General features: G+C 36.2%; 1 protein-coding gene across 1 annotated transcript; it reads left to right on the forward strand.

The window, feature by feature from the left end:
- The first annotated feature begins 674 nt into the window (after positions 1 to 674).
- On the forward strand, positions 675 to 16,194 carry CD226 (CD226 molecule). The gene is given in 6 exon segments (XM_038129041.1): positions 675 to 743; positions 746 to 846; positions 848 to 895; positions 897 to 933; positions 935 to 1,002; positions 15,752 to 16,194. Coding segments are annotated over 6 exon segments (672 nt in total). The 3' UTR covers positions 16,101 to 16,194.
- Positions 16,195 to 16,643: the final 449 nt, after the last annotated feature.

Here is a 16,643-nt window from a genome sequence, read left to right on the forward strand (position 1 = left end):
AAAAACCAGACCATTTTGGATACATAACATGAAAAATTTTTTTGTTTTCTTCTGGTGATAAACCCTGAAGATCCCTGCTTCGTGAGTTATTACAGTATCCATGCATATTGCAATAGATTCCTTGGTAATGAAAACTTTATTCTGAGATTGATTTTGGTGGGAATTTAGACAATTTCTGATGCAACTGCACTGAGGCCTCCAACTTGGTATTTCTCAGAATGTGAAAGTAAAAAGGACACGGTGTTTTTTATATTCCAAAAGTGAAAATATCCTGTTAGGGGGGCACTAGATGTGCAGAGATTGAATGAAATCATGTCACACTGTAGTGGCTGATTCCATGTTCTTTGAAACAGACTACACGGTTCTTTTTATTATTGGCCTGCAGCTTTGTGGAAGTAAGGTTGCTTTCTTATTCCTAGTTAGCATCTTTTGGTTTTTTATCATATTACAACAGATATAATCAAAATTCACTAGTGGGGCTTGGACAAATTTTAACAGTTCAGTGACAATCACAAAAGTAATAATCATTTGTAAGTTTTGGGTTTTTTTTCAGCAAACCTTTTTTGCAGTGTTTTGCTTGTAGTGTTACCAAAGTTTTTTCTGAGTTTCTCTATGAATTTAATTTTCAGTCATGTTAATACTGAAACTGAATTTCCGTGTGTGCTTTAGCCAACATGGAAGCATAGTTTACAGATTCATCTGCAAAGCTTACTGAGAAACTGAAAATGCAGTGCATATATCCAAAAAAAAAAAAAAAAAAAAAAAAGCTGCGATAATCCAGACATTCTGGATGAAACTTAATGTAACTCTTAGAGAAAATACAGCTGTCTTGAATCCAGTCTATGGCACACATTCCAGACAAATACAATGGAATAATTTATTTTGAAAATAATACTCTTCATCAAGAGCATTTTGGAAGATGATGGTCTCCATTATAACCAACACTTTTTCCATTGTAACTAACCCATATGGAATTTTGAAAAAGGTAATAGAAATTACTCAGGTCATCAAATATCTCATTTTAAAAAATTTCAGATATATGCAATACAGAAATCGATGCCAATTCAGGGAGCATCTGGTATTGCAACTTTGTCTTTAAAAGAATTTTTTTAAAAAAAACAGAAAAGAGAAGAAGGAGAGAAAATATCTAGCTATGCCCACGTACTTTCCGTGTAGCTGTCCATGTACTTTCCAAAAACACTGTAATTACCTGACCCCTCATCCCATTTGGTTTCCCTTTCAGTCCTATGACTAAGAGGAGAAAGAACTCTTTTCTAGTAATTTTCCATGCATGTCTAATCAACATGGATCAACTGAAAACTGAAAACTTAGAAGAATTATTATGTACATATGACAGAATAGCCTTCAAAAGATAAGCAGTTGGTTTTATTGTTTCGTTGATTTGTTAGCACAATGTAGAAAAATTATACTCCTCTTTCCCATTCCCCCAGTGAAAATAGATGCCATTCAACATTTGATTGTATTTCCCAGGTGAGAAATAAAGGATCAAAAGGAAATTTCAGCTCCTAGCATTTGAAAGACAGGCAAAACAGATCTCTTACTTGGTTCAATCCCACCTGACTTCTGTCAGTGCAAAGCCCTTATACACAATGGGTCCATTTTCTATAGAATTCTGGAATTTAGATGCAGTGGAGATGTGGAAGTTCTTGCAGACTTTTTTCTGGCCAAGGCAGCCCTGATACCAGCTGTTTGTTCCAGGATGTCTCTGCTGGAGTTAATCTGAAATGATGCACGAAACAAGGCAGTCGCCTTCATGTGGAATGATCCTCTTCTGTCCAGCTCTTCTATTAGGCAATCACCTTACAGATTTGAGACTCTAAAAATCACACAAAAAGTGGATTTAATACCAGAGGTAAGTTTTTTTGAAATGATTCTGTAGGGTTCAGTATTTTTAGCATGTGGGATTTCTCTCTTGGTTTGAGCACACTAAAAATGAAACCTTAATCAACAGCAAACCCCTCATGTTTCAAGCATGTCTATTTAAATCAACTACAAAGATAGGCAATAATTTTGAATATAAATTAATCCTTTTCCATTTAAAGAATCAAGATTTCTGAGAACAATACTGATCAGCTCCTGGTAGATATGTATAAACATGATCTGATCTGAGGAAAATGAAGTGTATTGCCAGTAAAGATAACTATTACAGCTTTAATCTACACTGCAAATTAACTATGTTATTAAAAACCAGACTTTGGAGAATGTATTTATTTTTGAAGTAGTCATTGTAGAACTATTTTCAGTCAGACTTTATCTTACTTTACCAGCACCTTTGTCAGTAACTCCTGGATGACATATTGCTGAGACTAAATAAACAGTAAAATTCACATCCATGTAGACAGTATTTTAGCTTGCTGCTGACACCAGATACATATTTTTTCTTGTCTTCCAAACTGTAAAATTCGGACATTGATGTTCATCTTTAAAGTGTTTTTTTTTCTTCACCAGGGTAAGAGTATTGAGAAAGCTGAGTGTTAGTCTCATACTTTAATGTATATGAATCTTGTTCTAAAGGATTCACATAAAAAGTAATTGGGGTCTTGGTATATAAAAAGTGCTTTTTAAGGTATCTTTTTTTCATGGAATAAAGAAATCTGGCCAACATACAAGAATGATCATTTTATAAGTAAAGTTTTTTTTTCCAATTACTGGGTGGGGTTTTTTGTTTGGATTTATAAGTTATTGATTCCCAATAGACACTAATTTTCTAAAAGCATTAATTTATCTACAGTCCCCCTGACAAATAAACAACTCACTGCAAAATCCATTTCTTCTTCTTCAGTTATTCAACAAAAATTTAATAGACTGATTTCTTTTTCTTGTGATTTGCATGGTGTCTAATGCTTTGTAATTCATGCTTTTAGTTTTAAATATTGATTGGCTGAGCTAAAGTTGTGAAGTGTGTGCCTGTAAAAGCATGCAACTTTGTGGACACATATTCAAAAAGAAACTTAAGCTTGCTCTGTGAATTGGCACAGTGAAGTTAAGTAGGTATTATTAAGGTTTTTGTGTCAATCAAAACTGAATCCTGGTTTATAATTTAAATCATGCCACCAAGGCATTGAAAATTGTTAGGATTTATTTATAATGACCTGTTACTGTTGGACACAGGGACATTCCTGCACCAACTTAAGCAGGTAACTATGCCATTGAGGAATCTGCAGTGCATACTTCAATGAAAGCTGACAGCACACTATAGATGTAGAATATATGATTGGCTTTCAAAATTTCCATTGAAAGGAAATAGCAAAAATAAATGGATGGAAATAATGCCATATGGCATTATGCTCATGATGGAGATTTCTTAACTAGACTAAATGTGAAATGTTCTTCACATGTCAATCATATCTGCTGGTATTTACATAAATTTGAATAAAGTATCTTGGGTTAACTTTTACTGTCTTGCAAAACAATGAATGTTTCTGCACTCAGTCTGTTCCAAGTTGTTCTAATGCTTCATTCCTTGTAATCAACAGAGATCATGAGTTTGATTCTGTTTTCCCATGTGCTTTGTATAATTTTTAAAAGTTCTAATACAAATTGAGTAAATTTAGTGTGATTCTGATCTGCATAGTTTGAATCTTTGGGTGCTGACCCTTAATGAGTAAAGATTTCAAAGAGTATCTAATGCTGACAGCAGTGCCACTAGATCCAGAAACTCACATGGTAACAAAACCCTGACACTACAAGATCAAGATGTTAAAAAAGGTTGGGGATCATGGCTTGCTTTTCAAAACAAAAACAGAAAGAGAAGAAAGAAATCATGTATTTGAAAAACACTAAGCATGTTTTTCTTAGTATTTTGACATTATCTCTATTTTCCTTTAGAGTAAAGGTGTCTTTATAAAAGGAATGTCCATGGTGGTTGCACTATTTCATGTGTGGTAAAGGTGTATTGAATGAGTAAGAGACCTGATTTATACTGTCTGAGGTGTCAAAATAACACTGGAGAAACTCCATGTAGGACTCTTCTTGTGGCTCAGTCTCTGATCACAGAACAGCAATTCACCCCACCATGGTCTGGGTGGGGTGAACACAGCTGTTATTCAAACAAGGACAAAACTGAGGAAAAAAGAAAAATGATGGCTGAGCTGGCATAAGGACATGAGATCCTAGGAAACACAGGAGACTATAACTCTCATTACAGAGATCTCTTGGTGTACTGTCCTCCTTATTGGTAGATGGAAGACCCTAGCATTGGTGATAAGTCAACAATTATATAAATTTTTTTTGATGCAATCATTCTAACAATAGAATTTATTTTTGTTTTTACTAGATGTGGTGTTAACTTAGTCCTGGAGATTTATCAGAATATGTAATAAAAATCTTAGACATATATTGTTCCTTTTGCCATGAACTTTGGCTGAAGTTTTCCTGTGTCATGGGTGAAATAGGTGAGAGAGAACTCTTGCAGACTGCACAATATTATCCATGCTTTCTTTATGCCCAGTGACTGAAGCAGTTACTGAAACAGGCTGACAGAAAAGAAATAATATTCAGGATATTATATCAGAAACTTCACAGGTTATGTAGCTACAGGATATTCTTACATGTGGATGCAGTGCTGAAATCCTGTACCATAATTGCAGAGAACTTGAGACTTCGTGCTGCCTCTTTTACACATGAATATATGGGTAAAGAACACTCTAGTTATCCCACAGGAAGATACTTGCCAGCTGGATGAATCTGAGGCTTCTTTTTTTTCTTTTTTTCCTCCTCGCAGAGTGAGCATATATCCAACAGTTTTCAGAACTGAATTCAAGGGACTTTTTTTTATCCTGAATGTTCCCACATTATATGAGTCACAAATCCTCCTGCACTAAGCAGACAAAACACTTACTTTCAGAGAAAAATTCTTTACATATTTTCTAAGATACACTGATTATGTAAGAATAGTCAATATCTTTATTCCATCATTCTTAATGAACAGTTTAAAAGTGATCTGCAGTTTCTTATGGACAATGCTTAGGGATGTATGTCTGAAGACTGATTTCAAGTTCAGTATAAAATGTGAGGAGCAGAGATTGAAGTCACAATTAATAGAAGAAGCATTACAGTTGAAGACATCACACAGGAATTGTTGATCATTGAAGAGATGTTAATTCATGCACTTGCTGACTGGAAGAAAAGGTATTTGAAGCTGCAGATGTTGAAACTTTAATTTTTTTTAATTTCAAATGGAAGAGAGCAGTGCACTGGGACAGTAAATTGGACAGGTCTGTATGGAGGTGTATCTTACACTTTTCATCCCAGGTGACCACAGAAAACACATTAAACAATAGTGACATTTCACCAATTGCCAGCCATGCATCTAACAGCAGCAAAGCAGCAGCAAGAATTCCTGCAAGCCTTCTTTCTTTTGTTTTAAACTATTAATTTTGCAAAGAAATCTATACACATCTTTTGAAAAGATATGTCTACAGTTTTTAGAACATGAAAAGGAAACATTGAATGACTGATTTATAAAAGTGTTGGAAGAAGTATTGAGAAAATTCCTTTATTCTTTACATGATGTGCATTGTCTCTTTCTGGTTTGTCTGGTGTTTGATTGCCTTTGGCCACTTGAGGTACGGATGCATTTATTTACTTCTTCCTTTTCCAGACCTGTCTTTAGTCCTTTGGTTCTTTTCTGCTTTGTTAAAACCATCAGTACAAAAGTTACTCATCTGTGATGTTTTTTTAAAAAGTATGAATAAAGTATCAATTTACTGAAAAAGAGTTTAAGGAATTATTCTGGCCAGGAAATTCAGATTTTGTCATGTCATCTACATATCTGCCTTAAAGGTCTTAGTCTGTTGTTTTTCAGCTGTACTTGACTCCATGGAGCATTATAATGAGGGTGCATAAGCAGAAAAGCTAAGACAACATCAACAGACAAATACTACGTTAAAAATATGATTTCCATTAATATCTGTACATCTAGAACTTAAGAATTCTCAAACCTGAAGTGTATTCCTGTCTTGTTCCTAATCTGGCAAAATAAATTAGTGATAATTTACATGCAAAATGTCTTCCAGGTCCAGGGCTCTGTTGAACTTGACAGATATATTTTAAGCTCCCTGTACAGACACTACGCAAAACTTTCTTCCTCTTGCACTCTCATATCTGTGATGATACATTATGTACCATTACTGCTTGCTTAGAACTTTCTATTGTCATTGCCTGTAATGATAATCTTACCCTTTTCTGTCTTGCCCTTACTGAAAGCATGAAGATTTTCTTTGTCAGCTGCTGTTCAGTGCAATAATTTTCCCATTTCCAGACCACAGTATTAATGCCTCCTACACAACCACAAGTTATCCTCTGACTCATGCTGCGTTGAGAAGTACTGGTAAGTTCATCTGGCTTCATGTGCTTCACACATCCTTCCAGAACCTCTTGGCCTTGTTAATAGTTAGCTCTCTAGGCTGCATTGCTTCAAAATGCAGAAGGCCCTGAGTTAAGAGTTTTAAAGTTTCCATTGAAATGAAATTAGAATGTTGATTATTTCAAATTTAACAGAAGCAGAAATAATTGAACAATTTGCAAAGAGATTTGTGATGCAGAACTCAATCAGCTAAAATTGGATCAGAAATCTTCAAATAGAGGATGAGCAAATTTACAATGCAAATTAAACCAAAAATATAAAATATAATAAACGTTATTAGAGAGATCATAAACTGATATTGATCTACTATGCACCATGCCTTTGCTACACATCTAGATAGAAAGTTGAAAATCTTCAGTAGTGAAAAATTCTATGATATATAAACTAATTAAAGACTGGCCTTTTTGGCAGAACAGTATTTAATGTTTATTTACATTAAAAACAAATGAAGTTATAATTACCTGGAATATTTTTGTCCTGTGTTTGTATATTTGCCTTTTCAGAACTGTTAATTTTAACAAGAATTTCTATATATTTGGAAAACTCTGTTTATTTTCTCAGGAATTTTATTTCAGTTAGATGTTAAAATACAGTTAGTTTGACTCTAAAATTTTCATACTATTCTCTGAGTAGAATGGGAAAAAATTATTTAGATGTAGTGGCTTTTATATCCACAGTGTGAGCTATTCAGACTTGCATGATTTGTTGGGTTTTTTTCGGTTTTGGGGGACTGGGGGATGGGGTCTCCCTTTTTCCTTTTTTTTTTTTTTTTTTTTTTTTTTTCCTGTTCTTTAACTAGGAATTGTCGGGTTTGGGGTTTTGTTTTTTTTTTAATTTGTCGGTGAATTGTTGTTTCTGTCAATCAGTGACAACGAACCATTTTCTCAGGGGATATGTTTTGCTAGGAACTCAGAATAAGAATGGAAGTTCATTAATAGAGTATTTAAATGCCAGATGTACCATGAAGTACTCCAAATTTTTAAATAGAGTGATCAACCTCTTCTGTGATAGCAGAGACAGAGCTTTTCTATTCTTGGCTAGTGTGATGATATCCATGCCACTCAGCACTTACTTCTATATTAATGCTCTTCTGCCTGCCAAAAGCAGCACGTTGCATAGCTTTTTTTCAAGTCCCTATTCACCTGAAATAACTTGCTTTCTATTTATCTCTGTCTCAATTTAGAATGTGATTCATAGGTCTACAGTGAAAAATTATCAGACTTTTAAAGCACGTGGAAGCAAGAACTAATCCTGAGGGACCTTCATTCTTTGGCTCTTAGATGCTGAGCTCCCCAGAGCCAGAATTATCTCTGTATCTTACACGGTGTCAGCCACATTCTCAGCACCTAATTAGAAAGCAAGAAGATGGAGACAAGTGAAGATGCCTTTTCCACACTTCTGCTGTGATTATTGACCTGTTAAATGCTGCTTTTCTTACTTTTTATCTTTTATGATGAACTAAAGATTGGATGCCCCTTCACTATAAAATGCTAAAAGGAAAGAAACCGAGCCAGCCCTGTTGGGAGTACAAGACATATCTCCTCTTCCTTTCTGAAGGAAAAGCTTAGATCAAAAGCAGTTATAGAATGGTGGAAAACTCAGGCTGGAAGAGACTTTCCAAATTCATCTCATGCATCTCTGCCTTCTGAGGCAGGAGAAGCATATCGTTAATGTGTCTGAGAAATTCTTGTGTTGGAAATGCATGCCTAAACTCTTGGGAGGTCACGCTACAGCACGTAACCAGCCTTACAAGGAGATTTTTTTTGTTATAGCTAACCTAGATATTTCTTGGTTAATAATGACTTTATTAATTGTTGTTCTCTGGAAAAAAAAAAAAAAAAAAAGAGAAAGAAAGCGTCATGTTACCAGCCTTTATCCTTCATTTTTTTGCTCAGAGAAGTTGTGTATGGCCCATCTCTGGAAATGTTGAATGCCAGGCTGGATGGAGCTCTGAGCAATTTGGTTCAGTGGAATTTGTCTTTGCCCACTGCAAGGGGGTTGGAATTAAACAATTTTTAAGGTCCCTTCCTACCCAAGACATTTGTGATTCTATGCTTCTGTGATACCTCTGCACTGAACAAACACAGTTCTTTCAGCTTTTCTTCTCAGTTCATGATTCTAAATATAATCAGTTCTTGTTCTCATCTGAATTTTCTCCCATTTGTGTAAAACCTTATTTTAACAAGATAAATAGTATGAAGTCATATACCATATAAGGTCTTACCACTTCTAAAGGAAGCAGAAAAAAGCCTCCTTTTTCTTGTATGTTGACATACCTGAGAAAATTTGTCTTCTGGAAACAGACAACGTGACAACATTTTTGATACTATTTGGCTAGCAGTCAGAGCATCCAGATCCTTTTATTCATCTTTGGGGAGGTTTTTTTACTTTCCCCACCCCCCTTTTCTTCTTTTTATTTCTTAACATTTAGGACATTCAGTTAGTTACTAAGAATAATGATGCTATTAGGTTCTCTTGGTTACTTTGTTTGCATTGCAATGTGCTATGTTAAGGAAAAAATTGTAACATTCAGTACCCATGAGGTCTGCTGTGCTTTTACCAAAGTAAGACAAAATTAGAAGGTGTGGTTTATATGCTCCGTACGAGCACTGCTTGGATGAATATGCGTCAGATGGCTGCTGTGGCTATTACCTGACCTTTTTCTCTTTTGTGATAGTTTGGGGATGACCTTCACGTCTTGTCTGTCCATCTGCTGACACATCCTGCTGTCTGGGGAGATTTGCTGCTGCCAGGGTAGACCTCAGGGTGCTGCAGTGAGACTGCTGAGGCTTGCCCTGCTGCTTTTTCACATGTACACCAAAGATCAGTCCAGGAAAGACCTGGAGCACATCAGGCATGATTACATGGTGCTAGAGGGGGTGATCAAGGACATAGGCAGCTTAGGTGGTGTCTTCTTGCTTCTGCTGAGGAAGGGAAAAGTCCTGGGAAGAGAAGGACAGGTCCATGGGCCAGGACTGAGTTGCACTGCTGGTGTCAACAGCAAGTTGCCTTTTATCACCATGGGCTTTTTTATTGATCAATGAATGATAGAAAGAGACAGGATCCACCTGAGGACAGAGGAGAATAGCATCCTTGACAACAGACTGGTGAGGGGAGCTGCAATAGGAAAGCAAGATGGCAACCCACAGGTGAGCAAGGAAGTGGACTGGGCTGACAAGTGAAAGGTGTGCAATTATATGGACAGGAAACCCCTTGAAGACAAGACAACAGGGTACAAGGGTGACCATTCCAATTACACCTACACAAGCAGGGAAATGCTAAGGGGGCACAAGTGGAATCGAATGGGTTAAGCATTTTTTTTTGAGGGTAAGTATTCTGCTATCTCTGTAAGCCAAAAGTACTTCATCTTCTCAGCTACTCTTCCATAATTTTATGCCACTGCAGCCACCACTTGGAAATTCAATTTAAATAAAGTATGGTATTATCTCTACTATTCAACATAACTGCTGAGACACCCAGTAGCTAAACCCAGATCCAAGAGTTTTGTAACTTTGTTTTTTGTTTCCCACATAGTAAATGTGATGGATGAAATTTTGAGATAATGCAATTTGGAAATCATCACAGAATGGAATTGCATGGGAAAATAGAAAGTCTACAGTGACAGCTTTGAAGTATTCACAATTAAGGAGATAGTTTTGTCTAGGACAGATGGAATAATATTTTATTTGGGGAAATACAAGTTAACTTATTGAATTAACATGAGCAGATAAAAAGCAGAGGATAAAAGGAACTACAGATTCAGATATTTAAACTTCCAAATACTCTAAAGGAAATCACTAAGAGGTGATTACTATTTAATGTCTGAAATGTTCCTATCTGCAAAAGCTTCTGCAGCTGCATATATTTCTAATGATGAACCTCTCTTTCAGCTGGCCTGTAAGACAGGAATAGAATGTATAACTTAATAAGACAAAAAGAAATGTGAAGAAAACTTTTGGTGAAAAATATTGATGATGCATTGATTTTTTTCTGTTTTCCTACAGGGTACCAAGCTGCATAACGAACTTATTATGAAACAAATTAGGTATTTCTTTCTTCACCAGTATATTTTCAGTCCATAAAACAATCCATTCAAAGGACCTGAGAAGTAAGACAGCAAATTCCCTATAGTGTGTCCTCATGCTACACTCCTGTCATATAACCCTTCTGGGGCTGGGCAGCTTGGGTTTGTACCCTATCCATTGCCTTGGCACCTGTGGCTTTCACTCCTGAGAAAACACTGGTTCCTACAGTCACCCTTAGGATCCAGCCTGATTTTCCACACCCCTTGCCTTCCCCTCTCCCCTGCCTGTTTTCTTCTCTGTGGCTTCAACTGTGCCATCCTCTGCTCTGCCTGTCGGACATCCTTGAAGAGCCTTGTGGCAGGTGTGAGTAGCTGGGCACAAATGCAAACACACACAGCTTCACACAATCACACACATGGAGGCTCTGACATGCAGGGTCTCAGCACAGCATTTCTCTCCCTTTTGCCACTGTGAGACAGCACAGGTCATCGACAATAGGTGAAGGCTGAGCACAGTATCCTGTGTTGACTCCTGTCTGCTCATTGAACTCCTGTTGCTGGTAAAATTCTCTTCATCCTGAACCAATGAAATTCCTGGATGGGAGGAAAGTCTGGAAATCTGACCTCTCAGATCTACAAGACCCTTCTGCAGGTAAATCTTGTCATAGTGCTCTATATGATTTTAACAGGTGACTTCTTCCCCAGCAACCAAATTCTCCTTGCTGGAAGTTCATAACTGTTTATACCTTAAGAGAGAATGATTTCCTCATTCTTATTAGAACTGTACTCTCTCTCCCTCCCTCTCTTTGACTTCTCCCTTTCCTTGCACTCTAGGCAACTAAAGTTCAGCTTACAACAGGAAAAAAATCAACAAAAATATAATATATACAAACAAACTGCAGTTGGCAGATGAATTACAATTGAGTGCTCAATGTTTAGTATATAACACAGAATTAATAATTCGTAGACAAAGACTCACCAAATTTTTCCCAATATAATTTAATATATATATATAAAGGGATGTTTTAAGGATATAGGAGTAGAAATACTTTCATTTGAACTTTCATGAACTGAACAGCTGCTGTTAGTAAAATGCATTCTTCAAACACAACAGTACTGCTGGTTTCTGGTCTAATTGTAGAACTGGTGTCAGTAACTCCTTAAAACTGAAAAAAAGAGGTGAACCTGTGTTTTTAGAGACTTAACAAAATCATGTAGTTTATGCTAATACAGTTGGAAGACATTCGTTTAGGAGATAAATGTAATGCCTTATTTAGTCTATTCAGGAGGGGTGAAAGGGTCACTCAAAATATTTTCTCTTCCGAAAATTGATTTTCTTGGTGAAAACAAGAGCCCCAGAGAAAGTTCGTCTTCCTAAAATTTTAAGCCTCCTTTTTGTGCAATTTTTTTTGGTCGCTGCTCATTACAAGCAGAGGAAGAAAACTGTGTTTGTGTGTGGAGCTTCAGCAAACTCAATGGAACCTGGGAACCTCTCTGTGCTGTAGAGCTGAGATAGCTCTGTAGTTTTGAAAAGTTTGCTAAGGTCATTAGTTATTTCTGATAGAGATCAGAATGAGATTTAAGGGAATGAAAGGATTTCGGAAAAAACAGTATCAATTAACCATCAGAGGCCAAAACAACAACAACAACAACAACAACAAAATAACCAAACAAAAACAAAACCCAAACCAAATAAAAATGAAGTGGACATGAAAAAACGGAGAAAGTCTGAAAATCTCTACCAATGAATGGGGACCAAACTTTCACATAAGAGTTATTTTGACTTCTAAGTGCTTGTAGCAAGGGCAGGAGGCGATAGGGAGAAATTATACCATTATTTTATTATTCCTTTAGAAGATTTTCTCAACTTCAACTATTTCCCTGCAGCAGAATTTTAGTTTAGTTGCTTGATTTTTTTAATCTCTGAGAGTTCCTTTACACTCTTCTATGCCTCTATATTTCTGATATTTGCTTTCCAATAAAAGTATTGAAAGAAAAAAATTGAAATTTGAAAAATTGAAATAAAAAATATTGAAATTTGAAAAATATGAAATCTTGCATTTTTTTTTCTCCTTTAAATACCCAATATCAGATAGGCATAGGTACAACTGCAAAATATGATGAGATAACATGCTGCCAAAAGATGTTGGTGGAGGACAACAAGCGTATGAGCGCTTCCTTACTAAGGAGAGTCCTATGGAACTATCCTGAGTGCTGTCACCTCCTCCTACTTTCTGTTCAGGGAGCAAGATGATGTGACCATGGGCAGAGCAGACAGCAATGGCAGTGTCTGGCATGAGCAGCAGGAAGGCAGAGCCTATTTTTATCAGATGGAACGATAAATCTTTATTTAACATTTCTGAAAGGCTCACACACGGCGTGCTCCCTGAGCTGTGCGTGTGCAGGGGTGAAGGTGTGTGGGTGTGCTTTTTTGCCGTAGAAGGCTTTCTGGGAGTGGGAGGTTTTCATCCCACACGTACCAGGCTGAAAGCAAAGAAACTGTGTTTAGGAAGGTGCTAAATAAAGTAAGTGATTGAACAGAGGAGAAGGAGGATGAAAGAACTATGCTGATGCTGCTGTCAAAATAAAATGGGACAATTGGTTAAAACAAAAGCCTGGAATACTGTAGCATACTTAGAAAATTTAATTAGAACTACGTGGGCCTGATTTGCCATTGTTTGTACCTTATATAATCGTATAAATTGTTCGAGGTACCATATTGTAATGAGGGGAGATATTTACATTCTTCATCAAGACTGAAAATACATTAATGTTGCTGCACACTTTGAAATCAAATATATATGCAAACAAATATATATGCAAATACATATTACAAACAAAAAAAAGTCATGAAGTCTGTGTTTGGAAATGGTCATGATAGAATGTAGAGCAGCAAAGAATCTCCAAACTGTTTATATTTTAATTTGGCTGTTTGTAGCTTGTTCTCATTATGAACATAATATTTCTTATTTGTATATGTGCAAATTATACAGTTACATCAAGATTTCTGCATGGAAAATCTTCACTGAATTCACAAGGCAACCTTAGCTTTATAATGTACCTGTTATAGTGTATTACAATGTTGTAATATTATATACTATCAAGCAACTGGGATATATATATTGTTTGGCAAATATAACACAGCATAATTTTAACACAGAGTAAATTTTAAGACAGAAGGGACTTTTATCTGTTTGGTGGAAATGTTTCACCTCTTTGTTCCCAGTTGACCATATGTGCAATGTACAATTTTCTAGCAAATATATGGCAAAGCAGCAGGGAAGAAGGGTGGCTGTTATAAGGTCCTATCATTTGGGTCAGGGGGAAATGCTCTGGAAGGTGAGAGGTAGCATCATCATACACAAAATTCCCTATTAAGCGTGTTTACATAGGAGAAACACCTGGAGTTCAGGGTGGCATTGTAATGAAACAATTTGGACAGCAAGAATGTACCCAGGAGAAGATGGGGAGATGTCAACTCTCCTGAGGGGAATGTGGGCAGCAATAAGGCTTGCTCTACTGGTGGAAAACCAGAGCAAAGACTGCACAATGAAGGGCAAGACTTCTTTGGCAAGAATATGTGGTTTATTGTAAAGCAGGCTGTTACTGGAAGTTAGTGGTCTGAGGAAAGGATCTGACCTTTAAGAATACAGTGTTCCAGGGAGAGGCTGGGTTTTGATCATTTTTTCATTTACCCCTCTTCCCTAGCAAATCTGAATGAATTTGCCGATCTGTATCTGCAAGGTATATAAAAAAAAAAATTACCTGATTTAATGTTGTGAATTTTGAGAGACTGCACTTTAAGGAACCTATTTTGTAAGTGTAGAGTCGCATCATAGCAGTCATTCAGTCTAATTTGAATAATACTTAGACTTCTATGAGTAAATTCTTGCTGGAATTTGCATGATAACTTCAATGATTATCCAGCCTTTGCAGTCGACTTCAGTAATGGAAATTTAGCTGTCTTTGGCAAGCTGTGTAAAGAGTTAATTAGCTTCACTGTGTTATACCTTCTCTTTGGTTTAGTGAATTTATCTCTCCTCTGTCCTTGGCTGTCATTAACTTTCAGTCTCCTTGATTGCAGTCTACATGGATCTTCAAGTTCTTCATTAATTATTTTAGGTAAACTCATTAGACAGTGTTCCTTTTGTCTTTTTACATTTCAACATTTTAATCATATTTCAGGTCTCCAAAGGCAGAGGGAATGTAATTTTTCTGTGCTGTATTCCATTGATAAAAAATTGCAGGCTAGACTTTTTCACTCTCTGATTCACAGAGACTAAGAGGCTCTCTGAAGTTACAGATTCCCACAATCGAGTCTCCATCCAGTCAACATGAATCACTTATTCCTAGGTAGCCTACTTACCTTCTAGTTGTTGCCACAGAGAGAGACAAACACATTAAAAATATATTGTAGTGACTATTTTTGCCTAAAAACATCTAACTAAAAAAATCCCATTGAAGAACTTGAAAGATTGATCCTTTTATAGTGTAAGAAATAGAGTGTGATCATTAGTCTTTTCCAATATTAAAGTCTTCAGCAAGGTGACAGTGCTCATTCTAGCTTATGGGATACAGGCTGAACAAAACTGACTTTAGAAATCAAGTGGCTCTGAATGTCAAAATTGAAATTGACAATCTTTCGATAGCAGAGTTTTAAACATTTATTTTCTTAAGTAGAAAACAGTAAATTATATTAATAAAAACAGTAACTCAAAGGGATTTCAGTCAAAATTATTTGAGATATATGAATGGTTTCTACATGGTTGATGTCTTGAATTTGTCTGGAAGTTTTCTTTCATACCACAGGCAGACAGACCATACAGATTTTTACCCAAGTAGAGTGTATGAATGGATAAGACTTTTTTTAAATTTAGGTGATATGAGTTTTGTGAATGGGAGAATTGCAGCTCTTAGGCTGGAATGTCTTTTAACATAATTTAATAAAGCATGTCCTGAGGGTCACATCAAACCATTTTCTTCTTATAACTAGTGTGAAAGAAGAACAAGATTACGCCAAGTTTAATTAGATTGCCCCCATAATTTATGCTGCTGAATATTTGCTGAAACTGTTAACAGAACATTCATGTACTCAAAGTTTACAGAAATAGCCTTCTTGCAATGTCATCACAGACTCAGAGTTCCATAAAGACTGTTTTATCTAAATGTGCACAAAAATAAAGTCATAGATAGGTATGAATTATATTTTTCAGCATTTCAAATGATTTCAATATCATTCTGCTGCAAGAAAATTTCATTAATATTTGCTGTATTGGAATTGTGGATAGTAAACTTCCCTTGAATTAATTATAAGCAGGTTTTTGCTGGGTTTTGTGTTTTTCAACAGATGCTTTTGAAGTGTCTGAGAAACAAAATAATCCCATGTTTACCAAGCCAGGAGGAAACGTTGATTTTACTTGCCCTGATAAAATTGGAGATTCATTGCAGTGAGAGATGTGGGAAAGGATTAAAGCAGATTGGGTAGATATTGTCATTCTGTGCAACTTGTCAGGAAAGCAAAGCTTTGGTTCAGATTTCAAAGAATGTACACCAGTGGATTGTTCTGATCAGGAAAACTCCAGGATTGTTTTTCAAAACATTACAGCCTCTGACTTTGCGATGTACTTCTGTGTAGCTGCTGGGAGAAACAAAAAGTATATGATGAATTTTACTGTGGCTGGTAGGTAAAGGAGAAAATGGTAAATGTTTTAAAACAGGACCTTCTGAGGCATTAGAACTTTTACATGAATAAAATAACTCATCAGTAACAAGTGAGGATTTATCTAAATACCACATTCCAATTAGCAGCATGTAAAAGATAGCAAAGTTAACAATAAATCTTATTTTCTCAAAAATAAGCTGGATTTAAGTTTGTCTGATCTTATTGCAGGAATTTGGACCTGTTTGTGAGAAACTGGTTTGATATTAACAATCACAGAATAGAATAGGATCATGGAATTATTTAGACTGTAAAAGATCTCCAGGATCATCAAGCCCAAACTTTGACTGGGCACCATCTTGTGAACTAAATCATTCCTGTTGTTTCTTGAACACTTCCAGGGACAGTGACTTCATCGTCTGCCGGGGCAGACTGTTTCAATGCCTGACTGTTTCAATACCTTTTTCTGATGTCCAACCAGAACATCCCCTGGTTTAGCTTCAAGGAGTCTCTTGTCCTGTCACTAGATGCCTGGGAAAAGAGACCAACCCCCACCTGGCTACAACCTTTTC

The sequence above is a fragment of the Motacilla alba genome, chromosome 2 (genome assembly GCF_015832195.1).
Source record: "Motacilla alba alba isolate MOTALB_02 chromosome 2, Motacilla_alba_V1.0_pri, whole genome shotgun sequence".
NCBI lineage: Eukaryota > Metazoa > Chordata > Aves > Passeriformes > Motacillidae > Motacilla > Motacilla alba.